Source organism: Chamaea fasciata, unplaced genomic scaffold (genome assembly GCF_029207755.1).
Source record: "Chamaea fasciata isolate MVZ Bird 193981 ecotype frontalis unplaced genomic scaffold, bChaFas1.0.hap1 SCAF_9, whole genome shotgun sequence".
Lineage (NCBI taxonomy): Eukaryota > Metazoa > Chordata > Aves > Passeriformes > Sylviidae > Chamaea > Chamaea fasciata.
In genome coordinates this window covers 301,552-325,707 of record NW_027094094.1, presented here as the reverse complement: position 1 = coordinate 325,707, position 24,156 = coordinate 301,552, and the positions used below count along the sequence as shown (strand labels likewise).

Sequence of the window (24,156 nt, the reverse complement as noted above, 5' to 3'; positions counted from 1 at the left end):
TGATTACTTACATAATACTTTCATGAGATTTATAGTCATAAATTGAATTTGTATCTGTGAATGGAATGGTATTAAAGCAGCACAGCAAATTAATGTTCCTGCGTATGCAAAGCAGTTTCCACAGGGTCTTGACAAAGTCTGTGTTACTGCATATTAGCTTCAGGACCTTTTAGTTAACTTTGAATGTGGGAAGGATTGGAGAGCCACCTCGGAGCTCTCCTACAGCCACATCTAAAAACAGCGTCTCTGCAGGCATACTTAAAACTAATCTACTGTTCTTCCCCAGTGCAGTACTGTCACTTAAGACCAAATGTCTACTTGATCTGCTGTGAATTCTTCCTCCTGCCGTGGGTGACCATCCTGCAGTGGAGCAGAGGGAGGGGTGCTCAGGTAGTCACCCCTTAGAACCATCTAGAACCAAGCTTTGTCTGAGCTCGAGGGTTCCTCCAACCCAAACCATTCCTTCATTCTGTGGTTTTGTAGCACTGACAGCATCTGCAGGCCTGTCAGTTATCTCCTCTCTGTTCAGCCGCCCTAAAGTATTTTCTAAACTCCTCTCCAATTCTTGAGCTCCTTTTAATTCTTTTAAGGTACATGCCTAAGGCATATCAGCTCACCACCCTGTATGCCTGTGCCCAGAGGAGCCCGCCAGGGATGCAGGGAATGAACTCCCCGGGAAAAGAGGCGTATCCCCCCTGCTCTGGACCCCGACCTGCTGAGGCTGAGCCCGCAGGGCCTCCCCGCACGTTCTGTCCAGGGTCCTTGGAGCCTGCAGGGCAGTGGCAGCGGGACAGCCTGGGTCAGGCGTTCCTCCGGCCCTGTCCAGAGCCCACCCTCCCCTTGCAAACCCTTCCTCTGTCCTGCTGGGGTACGCCAAAGGTGAGGGCAGCCTGGGGGAAAGCCGCAGTTTAACAGGAAACCATGGGCTGTGCGGCACGTCCGCTATGTTGGGCAGCCCGTAAAAAACCTTTCCCACGGAGTATTTTTCAGACATTATTCACCCACCCAAAATATATTCCTATATTTTGAGGTCTTTTATTTTATATAGTGAATATTCATGTTTTCTTCTTGTTACCCTCGGTGATCTAGTGTAGCCCATGGCAACCCAAGCCACTGGAGACTAAGCACAATTTGGAATTTTAAACTCTGTAAGCACTGTCACTCACAGGCTGAACGGTCTGGCCATGAGCAAACAGCCCAGTGTGAGGCTGCAAAGGGCTTCATGGTAGTCAACAATCACTGCAAAAGGCAGGAGGTGTGAAAAAAAAGAAGTAAAGACATTGTGGTCTGTCAATATACAGGTGGGCAATTGTTACCTTTATCACTGCTCTCCATTAATTATTATAATTATTCTTGTAGCTGTTGTGTAGCAAAGATAGGAGCTGACTTTAGCAAGAGTTCACACCCACATACAAGGTTTGCTCTCAGATAAGGCTGCATGCACAGCAATCTCATGTATTAATCATTCTCTTAAAGTGACCTATTCTTGTTTGTTGTTGAATTAGGCTGTCATGTAATTTACTGGTTGGACATATGTTTGTGTCTTAGATACCCTCTGTGTGATATTTGTCTCAAGCAGACCCTCTGCACTGGGAGTGTCTTGGCTTTTGATGCCTCTGAGCAGGAGACAGGCTGAATCTCATTTACTCTTGGCAGAGTGTTCCTCCTTTGGAATTCTCTCTAGCACTGGTTCATTATTCTGCAAAAATCTTATTTAGTCCATAAAATATTTTTTTCTCTACTTTGTGTTTTCTCCCATGACCCATCTCTGTTCTAGAAGGTTGCGCAATGACAGATGTGAAATGTGGAAAAATAAATGTATTTTTCTGGTCTGATTTGCACTGAGCCCGCCTGCTCTGCAGGAAGCAAAGCCCAGAGTGCTCCCTTGTTCCTTCCCTTCTGCAGGGTCCATTCGGAGCAGAGCCTCTGGGTGCTATTGCACAGAGCCCCAAGGTCACCCTTGGGTGTGAAATGGAAGGACAAGATGATGGTTTAGGTGTCAACAGGGTGCCCTTCCTTTCCAGTGTTCTCAGTGCCTGTCTACATGTCCTCAGATCATACAGACTGCCTGCTGGCAGGGCAGGGCAGCACTCCTGAGGCAAACAGGGTTCTCATTTCCTACAGCATGTCCTCAGTAATGCTGCCGGGTCCCGTTGTCTCACAAATGGGGACTTAGGCACTTAGATTAAAAAGCCCCAGGTTGTTTTTATTCTTGCATTATCAGTTACTTTTATAACATGAATTTTTGTTTGCCAATTAAGAAGTGTTTTCCACTCAACAGAAATACTTCAGATTCACGCATGCACTGTAAAACACCTTACAGGTGTCAGTGAGGTATCTGAAATCACCCATGGATCTCTCAGCCCCCAAGGAACAAATTCCCACCTGACGTGATGCAGTTGTCTGGGTGCTTCCAGCATCTAAGGCTGAAGCACAGGAACAACTTCCCAGCTGGAAGCAGAGAGACAGCTCTCATTTCCTCCAAAACAATTAGAATTTAATCACGACAATGGTTTTTCAGACAGATCTTGCATCCATGTTTCTACTCATATTAAACCAATGCCACTCTCACCAATTCTCAACTTTCAAATTGAAGTAGGGTGTTTCTTTATTCTGTGAGGAACTGGAGAGCATTACCAAGGTTTGGTTTAAGGAACTGGGGCAAAAGGGAAAAGAAAGGAAAACAAATGAAGTAAAAAGTTCCAAAGAATTCCTCTACACCATGTGTAAGGTGAGGACTGCAGACCATGCTGCAAGCAGAAAATAAAGCCTGTTTTAAAGAGCCTATGGCCCTTGCTGCCAGCCAAGCTCTCCCATCTGAATGTACTGCTGAACAGCCCAGTAGTTTGGAGCCTTAACCCTGACCCATTTCTTGCCTCAGGTTCCCAGTTACTTTTTTCCAATATGAGACTGTAAATTTTAGCCTCAAAGTAATGTACTTCTGAGAAGTACAGGTAGACATATTCCCAGAAAAGACATCGAGCTCAGTCACAGTCATTTATAGTAACATCAGGCTCTTCTGGTGCAACAAGTCAGCACTGGTGCCTTCCCAACAAGCCAACATTATTCACAATTCCATTTATCCCCTTGAAATAGCAGCAGTATTGCATGGGGCACAGCATTTCTGTTATTAAAGCACTAGAGTGCGTCACTCGTTGTCCACTTGCTGAGGCGCTGGTATTGCTGAATAATCCGTTTTAGTATTGCCAAACAATCCATTTTGGGAGCTGGGCCTCCCCACGTCTCTGGGGTCAAGGGGCAGAGCACAGTGTGCCCAGTGCTGTGTGTCAGCCCCTGGCCCTGCGCAGGTCCTGGTGCCGCAGGGAGCACCAGCCTGAGCTCCTCAGCACCAGCGTTTGCCCACGGGGGCTTTCAGCAGCCAGGGGAGATTTTTACTGCGGGCACCGTTCTGGGTGAGTGTGCCTCACGGAAGGTGAAGAGCTGCATTATGCTCTCTGGAAAAAGAAACAGGCTCTGGGGTTTTGGGGGTTTTTTTTTGTAACTGAAAAAGGTCCTGCAACACTGCTGATGCAGGAATGCTCACTCTGAAGCACATTACAGGCTAGTATTTTTCAAAAAAGAGTGTTAAGCCAGAAAGCAATATGCCCAACATAAATGTATAAAAAATATTCTGATAAGAACACCATGTCATTAACGCTCCTGTTTTGTGTTGTGCCCAAGCTCAGGGCTTGAGTGCTGTTTACCCATCCTGCCCTTTGCTGCTGCTTTGCCCGGTGACCCCCCCGTGCCATTGTCACCTTTGACTCCAATTGTTGGTGCTATCACCATGGTGTTAGTGTAGCCTGTGCAAGTAGCAGCTGTTTAACACATTGCTCTATAACTACTGTGTTTGCAGGGCTCTGTTTGCCCTCCTGATTTGGCTGAAGTGAGACACGTCGTGGGGCCAGTTGGCTCGCAGAGCATCACCAAGGCTTATTAGTGTTTTGGTACCTATGAAGCAGATAATCTAATTCAAACAGCAGTGTGTCTTACTGCTTACCCCAGATCTGCTGCCTAAGATGAGCATATGAAGATAAATTACATGAGGTCATTTGTTAGGAAGAGATCTAGGGAATCCAACTCTCACTTTCAGGTCCAGAGGAATAAAAAATGTTAATTCAATTTTGAGGAAGAAACTAACACTCTGGTAGCTGACAAAAATTAGATGTCGCCCTTTGGTTGGTTGAATGGTATTATGTTGAAATCACACTTATGTACCAGCTCACACTAATGCTGACTGTAAATTAAAAATATCCTTTTTTTATTATTATTTATACCTTTGGCCTTAAAACTTTCAGAGCACCCAAAGGTTGTATTGGCAATCTAGGTTCACCGTCCTTTCTTCAGGTAAAAGTATCTTTGACAATGAGAGCACATCAGAGCTGAAGGTAAATTGATCCAGCATTTTCTCAGAAAATATGAAAATAGTAAATAATTTTCTGATGAAGAGTGGTTGGGGTTTTTCACCTTTTGAAATTCTCTGTTGATGTCATGTGTAAAAAGAAAGGCCTAAAAGTGAGAAAAGCTTTAGTAAATGTGAGTACTCCTACCTGAGTTCAAAAATAAAATGAACCATATCAAAACTGTGTCTCATCTCTTCCCATAAAGAGCTCAGTTTTCATTGATGCTTTATAGTTCTATCCCACCTCAAATACTTTGTATTATTAAAAAATCAGTGATATAAAATGTGGGGGCAGTTGACAGATGAGCAAGCACAAGGAGTTTTTAAACGGGAGGCATTTCCACTCCTTGAAACATGATAAAGTTTGCTAAATGATCTGCATTTGAACCTAGATTTACGCTCCACAGTTGTTCAGAAAGACCTTTACTGGACTAAAAAAGATGAAATAGCTGCATCTTCCCCACCGTTGCCTCGTGAGTGCTGCCACACTTCCCGGAGCAGCTGGCAGTGTCTGTGGAAGGCAGGGTCCCAAAGCAGCCTCTGGCAGCTACAGGTAACAGCCCTCCAGAGGCAAGGAATTGTTTCCTGGTAGAAAGTACATTTCACCCATCTCACTAACAGATTTTATCCTTATTACACAAGGGAAGAGTTCATTAGGAGCATTTTTCCGAACTGGAAATGCCAGTTAAGGAGACATTTATATACACAGCATTGTTGCCTTGTGTTTTGAGGCACTGCTGACAGGATGGTTTACGACGTTGGACGGCTTTTCACCCTGCAGTAAGCATTTTTGTAAAGGTGTCTAATCATCTCTGACAATACTTGTCAACAGTAGTACTGCTCTGATATTACTGACCCTCTTAATGGTTTATTTTCCCCAAACAATTGCCAAGTAGTTCTCATCCTTATTGACTGTGACAACAGTAGTTCATTGGACAGCCTGCTCCTTATTAACAGAGTAGATTAGCAATTCGTCAAAGTGTTTGGTTAAATTTCAACATTATTGGACATTATATTAATGATGTTGCTGGAAGTTTTATTCAGAAAACCCACCTGACAGTAATCCTGATTAAATAAGTGTAACTGAAACAAAAGTTTGTGAAATAGGGTGGAAAAGCAGCTAGAAGCTGCATCTTGAGAAAGAGTAAATCCTAAACAACTGGAGATAAATTGTGCAAGCTTTTCACATGGATGCTCCAGGAGTGCCTGTCTGTGTGTCATCAGGGGCGTGCACACTCAAAGTGCTGTTCGCAGCACCCAGGGGCTGCTCCTGGGGACGCGCCCAGGGGCTCAGTGTGAGACAAGTGCTGCCTCAGGCTGCTTCTGAGGGCTGGGGCCTTTTCCCCTCAGTCTTTGATTCTGCAACATCTTTCTGTTACGGCTGCATCAGAATCAGCATCCTTCCTGAAACGCCTGCCCACCTGTAGGCTCCTCCTGCCACTGCTGCTCTTGACTGGGTTTAAATCTTACCAGCTGGTGGGAAGACATCCAAAGGAAGTAACACTAGGTAAGACACCGGAGTATCCTTGGGGACAAGACCCTTAAAAACACTCCAAACAAGCAAAAGCTTCAGAGTTCACATGCAGATGATTCTGGAAGCAGTCACACTGTTTTCATGCCTCTGTTCACTTAGCTGTGGAACAGGATGATGGAGACAACTTCTGGGGCATATGGTATTTGAAAAGTTGTGTTCTGGAATAGAATACATTCTGCAGCATGACTTCTTCAGTGACAATTATATTCCAGAGACCTCTGACAGAGCTTTTATTTGCTAAAATCTAGTTAAGATCAGTGGCATATAATAATCTAAAATATCCCTACAACCCAGAGAGTCACAAATAAAAGAATCCTTTGTGGGAATTTTGAGTCATATTTAGCTATGACCACTATTTGAGCCCATCTACAAAAGAATTTTGCTTATTCCAAAGTGTTTGTGACCCCTCTAGAGCAGGAAGGAGGAGAGCAAATAGTTTTCCCTATTTTGGGGACATGTATCTTGTTAGGATTTTTTATTATGTTAGTGTCAGCGTTTCACTGAGATTAGGACTTCCACACGCCAGAGGGGGTGGAGGGAGGGAGCTTTATTAGTTGGAGTGCAGCGAGACAGAACACTCCATGCTTCTTGCTTCCTTCGAAGGATTCTTTCTTACAAAAAGAAGAGCTTGCCTCGCTTTGTAATATTAGATTATTACCTACAGGTCATTCTGTCTGGATAATTATGCAGCATTTGTTTTCATCTCTGTTGCAGCCATTAGAAATCTGATTTGTCAAAGATACTTGTAAACTACAGTAACTTTTTGACTGGGTGATCAGTGCTAAGGACCTTGAAAAATTGGCAGAAGTTTTCACCCTGTGAAAACATTCAGATAAATAAAGCAAATTGATAAATACCATTTCATAGAATATAGGCTCTAGGATTTAATGCTCTAACACATAGCAGTAACAGATCATTCCAGGTACGGAACATCATATTTCAAAAGCCATACAGTTAATGCTGTAAAAGGAAGGATTATATGAAATGTGATTGATTCTTATACCTTTATGTCATAAAAAGTAGCTTCAGCTACATGGGGTTCTGGAGTAAGTAAAGCAAGAGGTTACAAGAAAAAGTCAAGCCTTAAGTTGCAGACAAAGAGCTTCTACTACCAAGATAGTATTACATCATCAAAATATTTCACAGGCACTCAGAAATAAGCTGTACCTCTGTATGTCAGTGAAGCAGCAAATTGAATTCTCATAATATGTTTTGAAAATGAGTCTTGTTAGGTTTGATGAGGTGGAAAACATACTGAGATCACTGGTTTGTTCCAATACGTTCAGTACGCTTTTCTTGGATGTTTGCCATGGCTAATCTTTTTAATGGCAGTGTAGCTTGTAAACCCATTTGGTAGAGAGCTGTATGTCTCCGTTTCAGAGTATCACACCAAGCAGGATGGTAAATAAGTTTCTCTTCAAGCATGCAAACCTTTTTTTTACAATACCAGAAATTTTATTTTAAGACACATATCAGAAAAACCTCAGCCTTTCCTTTATGAATTCAGTGAGGAGCAGAATAAAATGCAAGTGTCGTTTCAAATACACTCACACATACACATGTAGATGTTTGGGGGTTTTAAGAGTTTTGTCAAGGGCAGACATCAATTAATGCAGGCCCAATATTCAAGAAGTTGAGCCTGTCACAAACCCTCTGGATTTCTCCAAATCCCCTTCTTAGCTACTCCCACATGCCATTTTGGAAATGGTCCAAGAAAACAGTGGGCCTTACAGTGTGGTGACCCATCACTGAATGCAAAGTTCTGTCTTAGTAAACTGATGAGGAGATTTGGTTGAGACATAAAAAATTCTGGCCTCAGCTGGTTGAGGTTGAGCCAGAGGTTGCCCTTCAGGTGCTTCAGATGATCTCAACCCATGGGCTCACTCCGGTGTGTTACCTCTAGTTATATTCTGTAGATTAAAATAAACACTTTCTGTTGCCCTTTAAAGCTAAGTTAGAATGCCCTGGAGATGCCATAGTATGTTTATGGTGGCCCCAGGGTGTAATTACCATTTAATCTGCTTCTATTCAAGATGTCTTTACAAAATAACCTTCTTCTTCTTGACACAATTTCACAGGTACGGGGTCTCACATAGTCAGCATCACTTTCTTTAAACCACACTCCTGATTCCTTGGTTCTGAAGAAATCCCCTGCAAAGCCTGCTACCTTGTCCTGTGTTCCTTTCTGTCACCCTGAAAGAATCCATGCAGGAGAGGTTTGTGTACAGCTGCAGTGATCCCAGCACTATGAACTCAGTTTTCTGTTAAATTATTCCAGGATAACTCCCCTTGAGAGAATCCTGCAAAGAAATCACACAAGATGAACTTTTTTTCCCCATGGTTTCATTTTTCAACTTCTGAATGTACATTTTCCGTAGTCTCTTGTCTGCTTTCAAGTTGTTGTTAAACTGATTTTTATACTTCCACACAGATAAACAGTTTGTTGTCTTAAAACACTCTCATATGCCAAAGCACAAGGTAGGAGGTGAGAATTTTGAAATTGTGTCTGTCTTAACTTGTTAACCATAGAGTAGAGTTGTAGGTCTGAGAAGGGACGTAGAGAAAGAGCGCATGAGAAGGAAAGAGGGAGGAGAAAAGAAATATAAACCTGTACAAGTGTCTGGAAGAGCTGCTTTTCAACAGTGCAATTTTGTAAGTAATGTGGTCCTTTGAGCCAGAGGTTTCAGGCTGCTTTGCCAAGAGATTTGATGGTTGTGCTTGGGATTTGTTTGCAGTTACCCCTACAGCGAGGACTCTAGCCAGGGAAGGCAGTACATGAACACAAGATGTCCAGCCTGGTGCGACAGAATCCTGATGTCCCACTCAGCCAAGGAGCTCATTCTGAAAGTAAGTACAGACCCCCAACGCCTCAACACTGCATTTGGCTGCACCGAGGGTGGGTAGGGCTGAAAGACTCTGTCCTCGAGTCTGCCTGTGGCAAACACTTGCCAAGTGGAGACAGCACACCATGCTAGTAAATGGAGGGGTGTGCCTCCGGTGCTTTGCACCCAAGGAGGGAGGTTTGTCCCCATAAACCTGCGGACAGTGAGCTTTCACAAGCACTTCTTTTGCTGTCTGAGCTGCCAGTGATGACTGACTGTCTTCTATCCTGTGCTTCTTCTGTGCGGGGATGCACAGCATTGGGAGACTGACTGCTTGCTTTAAAAAGAGTAACAGAAAATAAAAAGCCCCTATAAAATAGTCCCCATTAGTCCCCCAGGCCAGTCCCCCCTACAGTGACAAGCAGGAACACTGCCCCCACCAAGGATTCAGCAGGGATGCAGACAGGAGCAGGTACAAGTGGCTGCTCGCCGAGGAGTCACGCAATTGAGAGAAAAATCTCTACAGCAACAGCTGGAGGCACCTGAGTTACCAGAATGGCAGATTTCCTAAGGTACTACCAAGAATGTGTCAGGTCCTACACAGGCCAAATCTATCACTGTTCGCTGAATGAGGATAGTCTCCAGCAGGTAGGCTCCTAACTTTGGTACACCAGTTAGGTGCCTAAATTTAGACATTCTGTTAGAGCTTTAGAGATAAGCTTGTGTGGCATTTTTAGAACATACAACAACTCTTGGGATTTTAGTGTTTATAGGTGGGGTTAGGGTTAGTTGGTGATGCTCTATCCAAGGTTAAATCATCTAAATATGGTGCAGAAGCCTTCCAGTTTTCTGTCATTTACTCTCTTTCTTGTTCCACTCTGCCCTCCTCCTTTGCTTGCAAGCACTGGACCAGGTCAGCTGGTTACCTGTGCCAGCTTCCACTGCCTCTGTCCCTGTGTCCCTGTGTCCCTGGCACCCAGACCCCCATCCTGCTGGTGCTGGTTGCCGGCTGCTCCAAAGGGCAAGAACAGATCAGGAAATGGGGATGTGATCCGAGATCTCTCCCTCCGCTCTCTGTGCCGGGCTGGCCCACTGGTGGCTGTGTAAATGGACGTGCTGCAGTGAGGCTGTCTTGCTGACCCGACTGTATGACTCTAACAGACTGACTGAACCCAAAACTGCCAAAAGTCTTGTGTCTGTCTGTGTGCTCCTGTATAATTAATGCAGTTTAGTGGGAGTGAATTACAGAAAATAATCTTGCAAGTAAATCAATGTTCTATAGCTTCATGGCTTTTTTTTTTTCCAGTTTAAATTAATTACACCCTTGAAACTTGCTCTCCTGAAGTTTATAACCTTCTTTTTCTCTCTCATTGGGGTTATTTATCTGGTGATTAGACTGTTTGCTTTGCAGTATATAACTCACTGAAAGGCTGGGAACATGTTTTCCACAGCTACTCGAATTTCAAGTCAATGCACTTCCTCACACGTTTTGATGTGTAAAAAGTGTCTGTGTGACATCATGAAATTTCACCAAAATTTTAGACAATGCATGTACTGCAGTATTCAGTAAAAAAAAAAAAAAAGTGAAGCCTAAAGGAAATCCAGGCTTTTTAGTCAAATAGTAATGTCAAAATCAGTGTTATTTCTTTTTCTTATACAAAAACATCATGTGAAAAAGTGAGACTTTACCCAAAATGTTACTGATAGTGCTTGGCGACCATGAAATTCCTAAAGAACAAAGGATTAAAACCATGAAAAGGGTGGCCAATGAGGGAAGAGGGTTTTTTTAAGCTATGAATAAGGAGATAGAAGTGTACACAAAAGCCTGAAGAGTGTAAACAGTACAGAGGCAAAGGAATTCTTTCTGATTATCTAGAGGGCTATAACTTGGATATAATGGGAGAAAATTAAACAAGGGAAAACAAAGTTAGAGCACTGATTTGTAACTGTGAGGTCAGCTACAATTTCCAGTCTCCACGTAACAGAAACCCCATCAGCTGGATCGTTCAAAGCTCACCTTTAAAACTGCACATAACTCTGTCTCTGGAGCTTTGCGTTTGCCAATTGTGGCCAGGCAGTTTGGGACATCTCCAGAAGCTCGTGTGCAAAGTGACAGGAGCTGCTGAGGCCAGCCTGGGCTTCAGCTCAGTGAGCCTGTACCAACACAGGAGGTGGCTTATCCAGCCCAAAGCCAGCCCGGGGTTCTGGCCCATAAAACCTAATCAAAATAGTCATTAGAAAAGAATGCTGAACTGATAGAGGAAAGGGCAAAATGACCCTACAGATTTCTGTGGTTCTACACAAGAAGTGCTGGCCTTGACTGAGAATTTACTCCACTGCAGAGACCTGTACTTTGAAGCTTTAAAAGGAACTCTGAGGAAAGTAAAAGCAAATTTTAATTAACTGATTACACTGTAACAAATCCTTAAAATATAAATGTATATGAATTTTTAAAGAATTTTTTCAGTCATAACTATCTATTGAATAGTCTTACGCAGGTAATTATTTTGCCATATTAATCTTTCTTATAGAAAATTAAAGTGTTTTTTTTTCTGCCTAGGCAATTCTGTATTTTATTTCAAACAAAAATTGTAGTAAATCTGCATTTAAATCGTAGGTAAAGAAAGGATAGGGTGCACAAATTGCTGCTGTACAGTGCGTTCAGCTACACAGTAGGCATTACAGATTGTACTGACATGGGGCTGTAAACAGCTTTCATGCAACATCATCTATCATGCCATGGTCGGTTACCTCACCATCATGTTATTTTATGCTTCCTGAGCCCTAAACCACCAAAGGTTGCCCACTGCTCGGGAGCTGCGCTGATGCCTGATCGCATGAAGTAATGAATGCTCAGCCAAGTGTATATTGTTTCTGCTTGTGCACTGCTGTAATTTGTTTATCTGTCTAAAGATTATGCAGTTGAAAATCCACAATTTTATGCTGCCTTTGTAAATTATCAAGTCGCTTTTGATGAATGTATCCCCACTTCCGATGCTGGTGGCATTATGATCTTGAAATATTGGAAAGTGCTCATGCATACAATGCAGAAGGTTATGTTTTTATATTTTTGGCAGACAACCGTGCTGTAAAGTAAATCTGACCTTAAGCTTCCTTACTGCATTAAAGATAATTCAGTTTTAACTTTATAGTCCTAAATGCTACTGTTTATATAAAGTTATTGCCCAGTCAAAATTGACTGATTGCACATGAGAAAGACTTGGCTGTTTCCTGCAAAATAAATTAGTATCGCCGACTGGTTTAAAGCGCATCTACGATTGTATTAGAGACTGGAGAGTGTGCAGATTACAGATTTAATTACCTTATAGAAATTGTTTAGCACAATAAGAAATTGTTTTGTATGGCAATGTATTTGTATTTATTCCTGAAGTACTGTGCTAGAGAATCAAAATAGCTCTTCCAAATCACGTTTATTGCAAACGGCAGAAAGATGAGTACATTTTATTATTCATTAAGATAAAAATGCTAAAGAAGTCAGTGTATAAGGGTAAAGTTCAACATGGAACAAAATGAAAGCAATTCATAATGGAGACTGGAGGAATGTCATCCGTCATTTACTGCTTTTCTTAAAATCACTGAATGCTTTTTTTCAGAGGAAGAAATTTATCTCAGAGAAATGGTTAAAGATTATACTCATAACCTGAAAATAATCATTTATCTCTCTGAACATTTAAAATCCCCTATATGATGAAATCAAATGCTGTTATAAGGCAACATGGATTGCATTTAATTCAGAGAACATTTATCTCACCTAATTCAATAAAAATTGTGCTGTTCTTAAAAAAGGACTGGCCAAATGTGCTTGCTGCATTTTGCAGTAGAAGCCTGGAATGCAACTAAAGGAAGTCACTCATTTCGCTTAGCACAGTGTATGCCACAAATATTTCCCAAGGTCCCATCAGCAGGGAGAAGGCACAGAGATCTCAGGGGGTTTTAAGCAGGCAAACTGCACAAATTACTGCGAGCAGTACTAAGCATAAAAGTTCATTTTACACATTCTTTCTCTGAGAAGCCAAGCAAGGATGTGTTAGTATCACCTCCTTCAGAAACTGGTTTCACCTATTTGCACAATATTTCCCTTTCTGTGCATGTAATCTGGAGAATTCTTGGACTGACTACTGTTTTGTTGTGTTCTGTTTTTTTTAAACTAGTCAGAAAATGATGAGAAGATAGTAATATATGACCACATTGGGCCAAATGTCTGCATGGGGGATCACAAGGTAATTAAATAAAACATTTTAGTCTTTTATCTTCTAAGCTTTTTATTAGGAAGGAGAATGCATGCATTATGTTCTGTCAGTTGTAAGTCAGCTATATCTCTGCCCTATTTTTAAGTAACACCTTGAAAATGTTTCAAAGTCAAATTGAGCTTCAGTCAGTCTGTACATCAAAAAGCTGCTTGTAGGAAGTGGAAGAGCAGGACGACGGGTGCTAGAATGAAAGCAGGATACGGTGCAAGTGAAGAGGAGCACCAGTCTGTGCACTTAAACTCTTCCAGCAAAACACAAGTGATTTCACTGGGCTATCAACTGTGCTTTAAAAGCATAGCTTCAGCTGGGTTGATGCATAGGTGCTTATTAGTAAAGGAACAAATTGGCAGTTCCATGTTCAAACAACAAGTGATAAAAAGAATATAGAAAAAGGATAAAAAAATACATAAATACCAGTTGTTGAAATAAATAAAATACCCGAATTCTACAATCTTCTTTGCTGAAGATACCAGGTGGAAACCTGAGTTAGAAATACAATAAAACAGAGTATTTGCTTTCTTTGAAAAAGGCCAATTGAGGAGTTGGAGGTAACCTCTGAAAGCCTATCTGAAAACACTGAGGCTCTTGAGTGATATTTCAGAGAGGGATAGTGGGTAATCGTGTGTGTGGATGCACGTGTCCACGCAGAACTGAACTCACAAATACATACCCCTGTTTAATTCTATGATCAGGTCAGAGTTCTTGTGAGAAAGAGAATTGTTTTCTAAGGAAAAATGCACTTAGGGCATTTGGTCCAAAATTGCCCAAGGTTTTAAAATATAGCAACTTACTAACTTATCTAGTAAACAAAAAGCTCTGGGTCAGCCAGTTGAGAAAGAGCAGGTTTTGTTTCCTTCGTCACCGAAGTGGTGTGGCACTGTTACAAAAGGGCGACGTGTATGGGACCTGAACCTCTTCCCACAGAAATCTGTGGAAATTTTTCCCTTAGGTTTCAGTGGGAGCAGAAATCTGTGAGATGACATTGTTGTGCATTTTGTAATTAGATAAATTCAAAAACTTGTTGAGACATTTTGTTTCCAGTCATAGAGAAGTTTTTGTTGTATTTACTACTGACTGTAAAGAAAAAAAAAAACACCAAACGTATATTTCAAACATGTAACTTCTATTTTTCCCTAACTTGCTGCAGCCTGTGTTCCTGTCCTTTCGAATAGCTGCTGGGGCAGGTAAACCTATTGCAAATGTGCACAAGTGTTGTGTCGTGCAGTGATGTGGTGGTAAATATCATCTTTTTTCTTTACGTTTCTATTACATTTTCTACATCATTTCCCCTGTGTTTATCTTTCTTTTTAAAAAAATGCCAATTCTGCAACAGGAAAAAGATGCCTACGAAGTGAGAAGATTTTCCGTGAAACCACACTGTAGCCAGGAGGGAAGGCAGCACACTGAAATCTGTAATCCTAACAGCTGTATTGATAAATCCAGTCCTGAGTGCCACATTTTTAGACTGCTGATCGTACACTATGCTTCAGCATCTGGACTCTGTTCAAGAGAAGCCTCACATACCTCACTGTCTTGTATGTTCATGTGACATCAAGTAGAAATGTGGAATTATTTTTTATATATATGTCACAGTTCTGTTGCCAAAACTCTAAATAGACAGCAGAGATGTTATGTATTCTAGATTTCACAACTTTCAACTTTTAATAGGTGTTTGTCAATGTGGAAAAGCTATTTCAGCATATTATAAACTTTTAAAAGTATCATACCCATTATATATCTTTACCACTTTGGGATTTTGTACATTGGATTGTATAGATAGAGATATTGATGGTTTTAAATGGTATTTTCTTTTTTGACCAAGGCTTATGGTTTGTGTTTTAGTTTTAGTATTTTGGTTTTCATTTTTTAATTTTTTTTCTCATTTTATTTACTATACTGCCATGTTACATGGCTTTTGAATCACACAGCAGCTGCTTTCTATACATACATATATATATGTGTGTGTATATATGTATGTATGTGTATATATACACAGATATATAAATAATTTATAAACCTGACCAAAACTTATGCTAAATATACTTTCCAATATGAATGCTTGAGAGTGCCATATCAGCAGTAAGTATTGGAGTCTTAGCAGGTTTAGTTAAGTGTACATCAACAACCAACATTTATATAATAAATAATATATAGCAGTGCCATCCTGGATACAGATATATATAGCATACTATATAGCACATATATTAGCAATTTCACTTTGTAACTCCTATAATCTCTTCTTTCTATGTAATATTAAGGATTGAATGTGAAGTTCTTAGCTAGGTTTGGGTGTAACTTTCCAGAATTTTGTAAACTGTTTTTGTCCGTCTTTTGTTACTGTTTTATGGTGCCATATTCTATATTGAAACAATAACAACACGGGAGAAGAAAATAATAGTCTGCTTCAAGTAGCAACTGTATTGGACACAGACTGTATTTATACAGTATTAAAAAAAAAACAAAAAAAAACAAAAAAAAACCAACAAAACAAAACATCAACCCAACTGTAAATTTTCCTGTTTAGTAGCTCAGTGCAGCCTACAATATAGTCTTGTTACAGACATTTTCCTCCCACCACTAAATACAACATTAAAAGGTGATTAGGGAGTCTGTTGATGAAACACAAATGTATGTTTTATTGATTTAATTTAGAACACTACAGAGTTCATGGACTGCGCGATGGCATTAGATTGATGCTTGATTTTGGTATAAATCACTACCATTGGAAATGATTTGATGTCCGCTTACAGAGTTTTCTCAACAGTACAACCCAGTTTATAGCAAATATTGTTGCCCAAAGGGTGTCTGCAGCTCTGTATTGTTACTGTGCCATGTTGCATTATAACCACACAGTAATTCTATTTAAGCGAACTCAACTCATGATAACTCTGAAGGCCTTTAGAAATGAGTACTCTGGTTCTCAAGCAATAAAACTAATCATGGTGAACATTGCTGTGTCTGCCCCTTTAATTTGGTGGTTACAGGGAAATTGTTAAATTGTCACGTTTCTCATTGAGATTCTTTTAACCTGACAATTAACAAGGGTATTTTTCCCATGGAAACCTCTATGATAGAATGCAGTTCTGGTGTTAATCAAAACACAATACAAACCGAGTAAGAGGCACTGAGGATCTGGTGTGGGAGCGCTGATGAGAGGAGGGTGATGCAGCTTTACGAGCTGTTCACAGGATGCTAGTCCTCAGCCGGTCAGTAAATGTGCCACCGTAAACTCCTTCGTGATTATCGCAAGTTTCAGAAGAAACCTCTGTAGCCTTTTCCAGCAGGACCGAAGCCCCGAGTACAGATGAGCCCGTGGAAGCCTCCAGCCGCGGCCCGGAGCTCCCGGGAGTGCACCGGTGGCCCGCCGGGGTGAGCTGCTGAGAATGCCCCGAATGGAGCGCTCAGAAATCAAAGAGACGCAGCTTTCGCATTTTAACAGCCCCGGAGGCGAATTCGGGGCCGATCCCGGCGGCCAGCCGATGGGGACGGGTCCTGTCAGCTCCGCTCTGCCCGGGGCCGGTCTCCGGGCTGTCAGTCCTGCGGCGCCTCGGAGCCCCCCTCTCCCCTCACGCCCCCTCCGAGCTCATTGCGCTTGAGAACTTTGGGAAGAGGCAGGTGGGAGCGATTACCTTCGAGCGCAGATGTTTTTACCCAGCCACTTCCCCTCGGGAGCCCAGCCCAGCCCCTCAGCTCGGTTCGTTCCCGCTGTAACCGAGCTGGTCGCGGCCGCTCTCAGCGTGAGGGAGCCCGCCGTCCCCGGGACGCGGAGCTGGCCCGGCAGGAGCGGAGGGGAGTCAGTCACCGTGAGCGGGGCCCGGGGCCCGGGGCGGCTCCGGGGGGACGGGGCCGGGCCCCTTCCGCCGCAGAACCGCGCCCGTGTCGTGCGCGGCGGCGCCGTGCGGGCCTCGGCACCGGGAAGGGGCGAGCCCCGGGCCGGCGCGGCGCTCCGCGGTGCGGGGAGCCGGGACGCGCCCCTCGGCGCCGCGCTGCGGGACGTGGATGCGGGACGGCGACCTGCGCTGCGGGGGGTGGATGCGGGACGGCGACCTGCGCTGCGGGACGTGGGTGCGGGACGGCGACCTGCGCTGCGGGGGGTGGATGCGGGACGGCGACCTGCGCTGCGGGACGTGGGTGCGGGACGGCGACCTGCGCTGCGGGACGTGGGTGCGGGACGGCGACCTGCGCTGCGGGACGTGGGTGCGGGACGGCGACCTGCGCTGCGGGAGGTGGATGCGGGACGGCGACCTGCGCTGCGGGAGGCTCTCGGGCCCGCACCGGCCGCGGGGCAGGGACAGCAGGAGCGCCCGCGGAGCGGCCGCTGCCTTTGGGCGGGTTGCGAAGCCATAGCAGAGACACGGGGAAAGAGACGCTCTCCTTCTTCGGGGGCAGGAAAAAGAAATAAAAAAGCGGGAAAAAAGCATCTTAACAAGGCGGGCGGCTCACAGCCACCGGGACTCGCGTGTGCCAGGGGGAGAAATGCGGAGGCCCAGGCGGCTGGGAGCGGAACCACGCGGTGCCCGGTTCGGGCACGGTGCGCCCGCAGGTGCGGGCGGAAACACGGCCCAGAAGCCGGCGGGAAGGCGCGGGAGGGTGCGGAGCTCGCAGGCCGCCGCCGCGCATCTCTACAGCTCCGACCCCGGGCTTTTGCAGCGGCCGGCGCTCAGGCAGCGCAGCGGGAAGTGTCGCGGACCCCAGCACTCGCCCGCTGGGGGTTCGTGCGGTTCGGGCTGCACGTTCAGCCCCGGCCTCGCTGCTCCCCGGGCTGCCGGGCAGTCCCACCGCGCAGTGACCGCCGCCTCCGGCCGTGCCACGGGCCGGGGCTCTCCCGGCTCAGCCCGCCGGGCCCCGGACGCCGCGGCTCCTTTTCCCTTGCGGAGCGGCATTGGGCACCCCGAAGAAGCTCTGATGTCCCCGGCCCCTGGCACAGAAATGCGGAAAGAAACTCCCTAAAGGAGAAGGTTGTTAAATAATTTATTGATTTATACAAAGTCTTTCCAACACGTGTGGAGACATTCTAATGTAAAATCAAGTGTCCGTTTTCCTCTCGTGCTTTTTTGGGGCATTGGTTTGGTTTTTTTGGTATTATTAAGCATAAAATCCAGAGGCAGGAGAAATGAAACTGCCAAAACACTGAGGGACTGAGTGAAAGAAAACTGCCGTTTTTACACTAGAAATATACATCACAAAATCTGAAATTTACTATATACAAAGTGGCTGAGCTCGGACTTTGGACCCATAGAAAATGTAACAAAACCTGATTGTTAGGAGCAGGAAATTAACAGGAAGGCTAAAGGAGAGAACGGGAAAAACTCAAGGGGACACAAAACCCAAAAAGTTGAAAAATTTTCTCTGAAATTTACACCGATGAGAAAGAAAATAAATTCATAACTTATTCTGTAAAAAATATATACATTTCACATACATCTTAGGCTGTACAACACACCACTTCAAACACCCAGTTACACTCACCCCCGCCGCGCTGCCCGGTGCGGGCGTCGGCCCCACACCCTCACAACGTATCCGAGCTGGTGCTGCAGGGGCTGACGAGGGACAGGTTCGTGGATTTGTGCTTTTTCAATAGCCTCGTGATTTTTTCATCGTCTGAGTTGGGGTCCAGGGGCTTGTTGTATTCGTCATCGTCCTCATTGTCCGAGCTCTCCTTCAGCTTCTCCGTCTCCGAGTCGTGCTTCTTCTTTGCCGAGGCCATCTCTGCCGCGTGTCTCTTCCGCCACTTGGTCCGTCTGTTCTGGAACCAAACCTGGGCAGCGGCACCGGGCACAGCTCAGCCACGGCCTCGGCCTCGGCCCCGCCGCCGCGTCCGCCCCCGTCCCCCCCGCACGGCGCGGCCGCGGGCACCGGGCAGAGCCTCGGACGGCTCCCGGGAAGGGGCTGCCCCGTTGGGAACACCTGCCCGGCTCTGCGGGACTGCACGACGGTTCAATCTACAGCTTCCCGGAACAGTCACTTGTTGAAAACAGAATACCATAGCCAGAAAAATAACTATTTTTGGCTTGTGGTGCATCCCAACGCTCAGATGGACCTGCAGGCTTTGCTAAAAAATTTGCGGGGTTACACAAGGTAAAGTTGTGCCAGTGGACACGATCCAGGTGGAAAAGTGACCCTCTAAAAGCAATTACCTGCGGAGGGCTTTTTGTCGTTGTTGTGATGGGGGTTTATATCAAATATAATACGGCTATTTATTTTTAATCGTTTGTAGCACAGAGAGCTCTAAGCACAAAATAGGTAGAAATTAGCCTAAAATCTATCGAATATCGAAATGTAACTCAAATTTTAACTGACTCTAAAAATAAAAAGAAAAATTTTCCTGCATAATTGCACAGTGTTCGTGGCTGCCAGTAATTACCGACATGGCAGAAAGCGGCCGCGGCAAGGGAGCGGGAGAGGCGGGAGCCCGCAGGACGGACCTACCTTCACCTGGCTCTCAGTCATCCCCAGGGAGTAGGCGAGCCGGGCGCGCTCCGGTCCTGCCAAGTATTTCGTCTGTTCGAAGGTTTTCTCTAAAGCGAAGATCTGCTGCCCAGAGAATGTCGGTCGAGAGTGTTTCTTCTTGCCGTCCTTGTCCAAAACCATCCCCGTCTGAGCTGGAAGCGGAGAAAGAGCTGCGTCAGGGATGAACTCTGCACTGCCCCCGGCCCGTAGCCGGGCCCCGGCAGGGGCCGCGGAGCCGCTTCGAGTGTCCGCCGGCTCTAAAGCAGGGCTCGGTCCGGGACAGAGCCGGTGCCGTGAGGAGCCAGTGACCGCACCGGGCCTTCCTGCCGCCCGCCCCGTCCGCCGGCTTGGGCCGGCCCCGGGTCTGGACCCCAGGCCGCCTGCTCCCCGCGCCCTGCAAGAACCGGCCGCACTTACCGGGACAGGCGAGCCGGGGATCTCTCCAGGGAGAGCCTTGCACAACTCCAGGCCAGAAAATGGGCGGCCGTCCCGGCAGCTCCGCCAGAGGCTTCGGGTAGCGGGAGACGGCGGCGGGGCTGAAGTACATCCCAGCCGAGGCCGCCAGCCCGTTGATGCGGGGCAGCCCGCCCAGCAGGTTGCTGGCGCTGCCCACGGGCCGCCCCAGGATGTCGCTTATTCCGTGCGGTGTCCCCAAGGGGAGCTGCGTGTTGAGCCCGCCCAGGGCCGGCGCCTTGAAACCGGAGGGGTTCTGCAGGGCGTAGGGGAACAGGGAGGTCTTCATCTCGGCCATGTTGTGCAGCGCGGCTAGCGGCGCACTGCTAAGGACGAATGCGCTCTGGCGATTAGCATCCATCTGTCCCACCGCTAACATCTGCGGGCATCAGCGAGCCTGGGGTCCTTCCCAACCGCGCCGCGGCCGCTCCGCTGGGGACCCTCGCCGGGAGCGCGGCCGCGGGCGGGACGGGCTCCTCGCCGCTCGCGGGATCTCAGCCGAAGTTCGCTGGGAACAGGAAAATCCCCGGCGCTCGTCCGCCCGCTCCCGCGGCGCGCACCCCCAAAGCCCAGGCTGAAGAGCGGCGAAAGCCGAGCCGGGGCAGCGCGGCGAAACAACAGACCGAGAGTCCCGGGAGAAAGAGCCCCCACCGGCGGCGCGTCCCGGCGGACTCCGGGCGATGCGCTCCCCGCGCAGATCCGGCGGGAGGGGGATGCGGGACCCGCAGCTCCGCGCCGCGCCTCGCCCCGGCCGCGTGTCCGGCGGCCGCGGGGACGCTCCGCGCCGCGCCCCGCGCGCAGATAACCGCGCGGGCACCTGCGCGCCCCGCGCCCATTGGGCGGCCGCCGCCCCGCGCCGCCAACACCGCCCAATCGGCGGGCGGCGCGCGCCTCCACCCCGATACGTCACGGCCGGGCCGAGCCGTGGGAGCGCGCGGGGCTGCACGTGGCCGCGCCGCGCCCGACGGGAGCGCCGAGCCCGGCCCCGGCCCCGCCCGCGGGAAGACCGGCCCCGCCGGGAGCCCGGCCCCCTCTGCCCCGCCCGCGGGAAGACCGGCCCCGCCGGGAGCCCGGCCCCCTCTGCCCCGCCCGCGGGAAGACCGGCCCCCTCTGCCCCGCCCGCGGGAAGACCGGCCCCGCCGGGAGACCGGCCCCCTCTGCCCCGCCCGCGGGAAGACCGGCCCCCTCTGCCCCGCCGGGAGACCGGCCCCCTCTGCCCCGCCGGGAGACCGGCCCCTCTGCCCCGCCGGGAGCCCGGCCCCCTCTGCCCCGCCCGCGGGAAGACCGGCCCCTCTGCCCCGCCGGGAGCCCGGCCCCCTCTGCCCCGCCGCAGGCCGCTCCTACACCCGCAGGCGGCGGCGCCCTCCCACTCGCCGCGTCGGGCCCCTCCCGGCGGGCGGACCCCGGCGCAGAGACCGTCGGCGCCTCATCGCGCAGCCGGGCAGTGGCCGCGGGGCCCCGGCGGCTGCGCTGGCTCGGGGCACTGAGCGGTACTGCCCGTCCCGATCGCTGCTCTGTCGGGTGATCGGGTCCGTCTTCAGCTGCGCCGCGGCCGTTCCCTCGCGTTAGAGCCCAAAATTTTTAAAGCTGTTGTAAAAAATTATCTTACGCCCTGGAAATAACTGTTTAGCTCAACTTTGTTGCCTATCCTGAAACCCACTGGCCTCGCAAAGGACTTCCTTCCTTCCTTCCTTCCCTCCTTCCTTCCTTCCTTCCTTCCTTCCTTCCTTCCTTCCTTCCTTCCTTCCTTCCTTCCTTCCTTCCTTCCCTCCTTTCTTCCTTCCTTCCTTCCTTCCTTCCTTCCTTCCTTCCTTCCTTCCTTCCTTCCTTCCTTCCTTCCTTCCTTCCTTCCTTCCTTCCTTCCTTCCTTCCTCCCGACGGAGGAGTATAGCCCCTGGTCTTTAAAGGGAGAAAACTGCTGTTGCATCACGGAGAACCAAGCTCGCTCGAATAAATGAAATGACCAGAGATATTCCTAATCGAAAGCATAATTAATTGTCCAGAAAAGAAGAGGCTTACACATAAAAGAATTCCGGAAACTGGGTTTCTAGCATGTTTTCCGCCTAGAAACTGCCTTCTCCTACAGGTTTGATACACTGTTATCCAAGGAAAACATTAACCGCAACATGCGGGGAACTAAATATTTTCAAAGTGTTCGTAAAGTAAATACGAATCGACTTGATCATATCAGAACAATTAAAAGCGTGGTCCTTCGTTTGTGGTCATGTCTGTCGTCAGAATCGTTTGCAGGTGAACAGGGTTTCGTTTGACCTGTAACAAGACCGTAATGTCAATGTAGGTTTGGGCAGTAATTATTCGGGCTTGTCCATGCTCTTTGTTTTCAGTCGCTGGAGTTACGGGGTGTAACAGTCCGTGCGTCTTGTTTTGCGCATCTTTATAAAAAGCTTTACGTACAAACGTGATACTAAAAACGACTCTGCCCTAAGGAAGGTTTAATAAACGACTTCATTGCTTTTCCCTTTTCCTATTGCAAACAACAGCAGCGGAGGGAACAGTCACGGTGTGTTTCTCCTCTTTGTGAAGAGAGCCTCATCGGCTCTGTGCAGGCTCGTTTCCGCGACGCCTGCGTGCGCTGGGAAGGGGCTGGCAATGCCACCTGCTCCCTCCGCCTCCGGCGCGGCCCCGGCTCACGGCGGCGTTGAAAGCTGCTGCAGGTGGCCGCAGACGGGGCAGATCGGCCCGCCCGGAGAGTCGTGGTTTCAGCCGGGGATCGGGGACCACCCGTCCCGGGCGCGCAGCCGGCCCGCGCTCGGTCTCTGCCAGCCCGTGCCTCTCCGGGCCGTAGACGGCCGGGTTTGGCCGCGTCCGCCGGTCTGCCCGCCCCGGTGCGGTGCTGGGGGCCGGCAGCGCCTCTGCCCGCCGAGCCCGCAGATCTTGCGACTCTGAATGCCGACACGGCGGCGCTGACCGGCTCGGTTCAGCTCGGCGAACGGGAGGGACGCCTCGCGCCCCGCCCGGCCGGGGGCCGGTGCTGGTCCTGGCACAGGCAGCCGGCAGCCGCTCGCCGAGGAGCGGCCCCGCCGGGACGCCGGGTTCTTGCGCGGAACCGACGGAGCAAGGTAAGCGCGCGGCCTCCGCCATCCACGCGGCGGCGAGGGACACCGACCCCCGTCCTCCCTTGACGGGGAAGCTGGCCGCTGGGCTGCCGTGCCGCCGGTAGCGGAGGGACTGCTCCCCCGGGACATCCCTGAGTGTCCGTGTCCGTGTCCGTGTCCCGCCGCAGCCACGAGCGCGGACAACTCGACGCGCGTTGCCCCCGGTGGCCTCCGGACCGCGGCGGCCGGTGGCCCTGAGGGGGGCTGCTACCTCGGGACCCTCGGCCATGAGCGGAGCCAAAGCCTCCCGCTCCGTCTAAAGCCGGCCTCGGAGTCCGGTTGGCAGTTTGTATGCCATCAGTGACACTTGTTGCACGTTAGTGGTGCGTTTGTCCATTTCACCGACTTTCCTGAAATCTCATACCCTCGTTTTTCCGCGTGGAAATATGTGGAGGTTATCTCTGTGGACCTCGTGGTGTGATAAATCTACTTTTGCGTCTGTTCTTCCTATGAGGTGTGGCACCGAAGGAGGAGACCACGGGCAGGCATCGCCGGGTGTCTCCGGCTCCCCGCCCCCGGGCTGCCCGCGAATCCCCTTTCCGCCCCGCCGCTCCCTCTCCCCGATGCTGTTGGGTCCCAGGCGCTGCCAGGCTGCTCCGGGGCCAAGGGCTCCCCTAGCCCTTAAGCAAAGCCCGTTCCCGGTGCAAAGCTCGTTCCCCTCGGGGCCGTCGCAGTGGCCGGGCGGTCCTAGGGGCGACCACACTCGCCCCGGCCCGGGCCCGGCCCTCTGACCGCTCGGCCCCGGCTCGGCGCCGCGCCCGCAATCGCCCTCCCGCAGACCCCGCAGCGGAGCGGCGGTCTCGGTAAAATCAGTCGGGAATTCCGTCCCGAGGAGTCAGCGGCTCAGCGCTGCCGGAGCGCTCGCTGTCTCCGGCGCTCCCTGAGGCCGAGCAGAAGTCACTGGTGGAGGGTTACCCGAGCAGACATAAACCAGCTCGAGGCGTTTGTGACGGCCAGTGCTGGCGCTTTCCCGGGTTAGTCCGGCAGCGCTGCGGAGCGTCCCGTAGGGCGGACACGCCACCGGCGCCGTCGTGTCGCCGCTTTCGGAACGTTCATTTCGGCGGAAGAGAGCGGGGCCGGGCGGCGGGCAGCGCGGGCAGCGCGGTCA

The 24,156-nt window shown here is 48.8% G+C and overlaps 3 protein-coding genes across 4 annotated transcripts in view; 2 read left to right on the top strand and 1 right to left on the bottom strand.

Moving 5' to 3' along the window:
* INPP5A (inositol polyphosphate-5-phosphatase A) overlaps positions 1 to 15,976 on the top strand; it is a 183,018-nt gene extending 167,042 nt beyond the window's left edge. Inside the window, exons 13-16 of one of the 2 annotated variants that reach the window (XM_066190682.1) lie at positions 8,672 to 8,783; positions 12,931 to 12,999; positions 14,177 to 14,264; positions 14,363 to 14,450. In XM_066190682.1, coding sequence (XP_066046779.1) covers positions 8,672 to 8,783; positions 12,931 to 12,999; positions 14,177 to 14,257 — 262 coding nt within the window. In that variant the 3' untranslated portion in view covers positions 14,258 to 14,264; positions 14,363 to 14,450. Of the gene's footprint in view, positions 1 to 8,671; positions 8,784 to 12,930; positions 13,000 to 14,176; positions 14,265 to 14,362 lie in introns of both variants that reach the window. The other variant, XM_066190681.1, reaches the window with a different exon arrangement.
* Positions 15,977 to 17,986: 2,010 nt separating this feature from the next.
* NKX6-2 (NK6 homeobox 2) lies at positions 17,987 to 20,679 on the bottom strand. The gene is made up of 3 exons (XM_066190678.1): positions 19,897 to 20,679; positions 19,459 to 19,631; positions 17,987 to 18,787 (listed from the first exon to the last, which is right to left on the bottom strand). Exons 1-3 carry the CDS (start codon positions 20,309 to 20,311, stop codon positions 18,539 to 18,541), a joined length of 837 nt encoding a protein of 278 aa, XP_066046775.1. The 5' UTR covers positions 20,312 to 20,679; the 3' UTR covers positions 17,987 to 18,538.
* Positions 20,613 to 21,419, top strand: LOC136294108 (basic proline-rich protein-like). The gene has a single exon (XM_066191559.1). It carries the CDS (start codon positions 20,613 to 20,615, stop codon positions 21,417 to 21,419), a length of 807 nt encoding a protein of 268 aa, XP_066047656.1.
* The last annotated feature ends 2,737 nt before the right edge of the window (positions 21,420 to 24,156 follow it).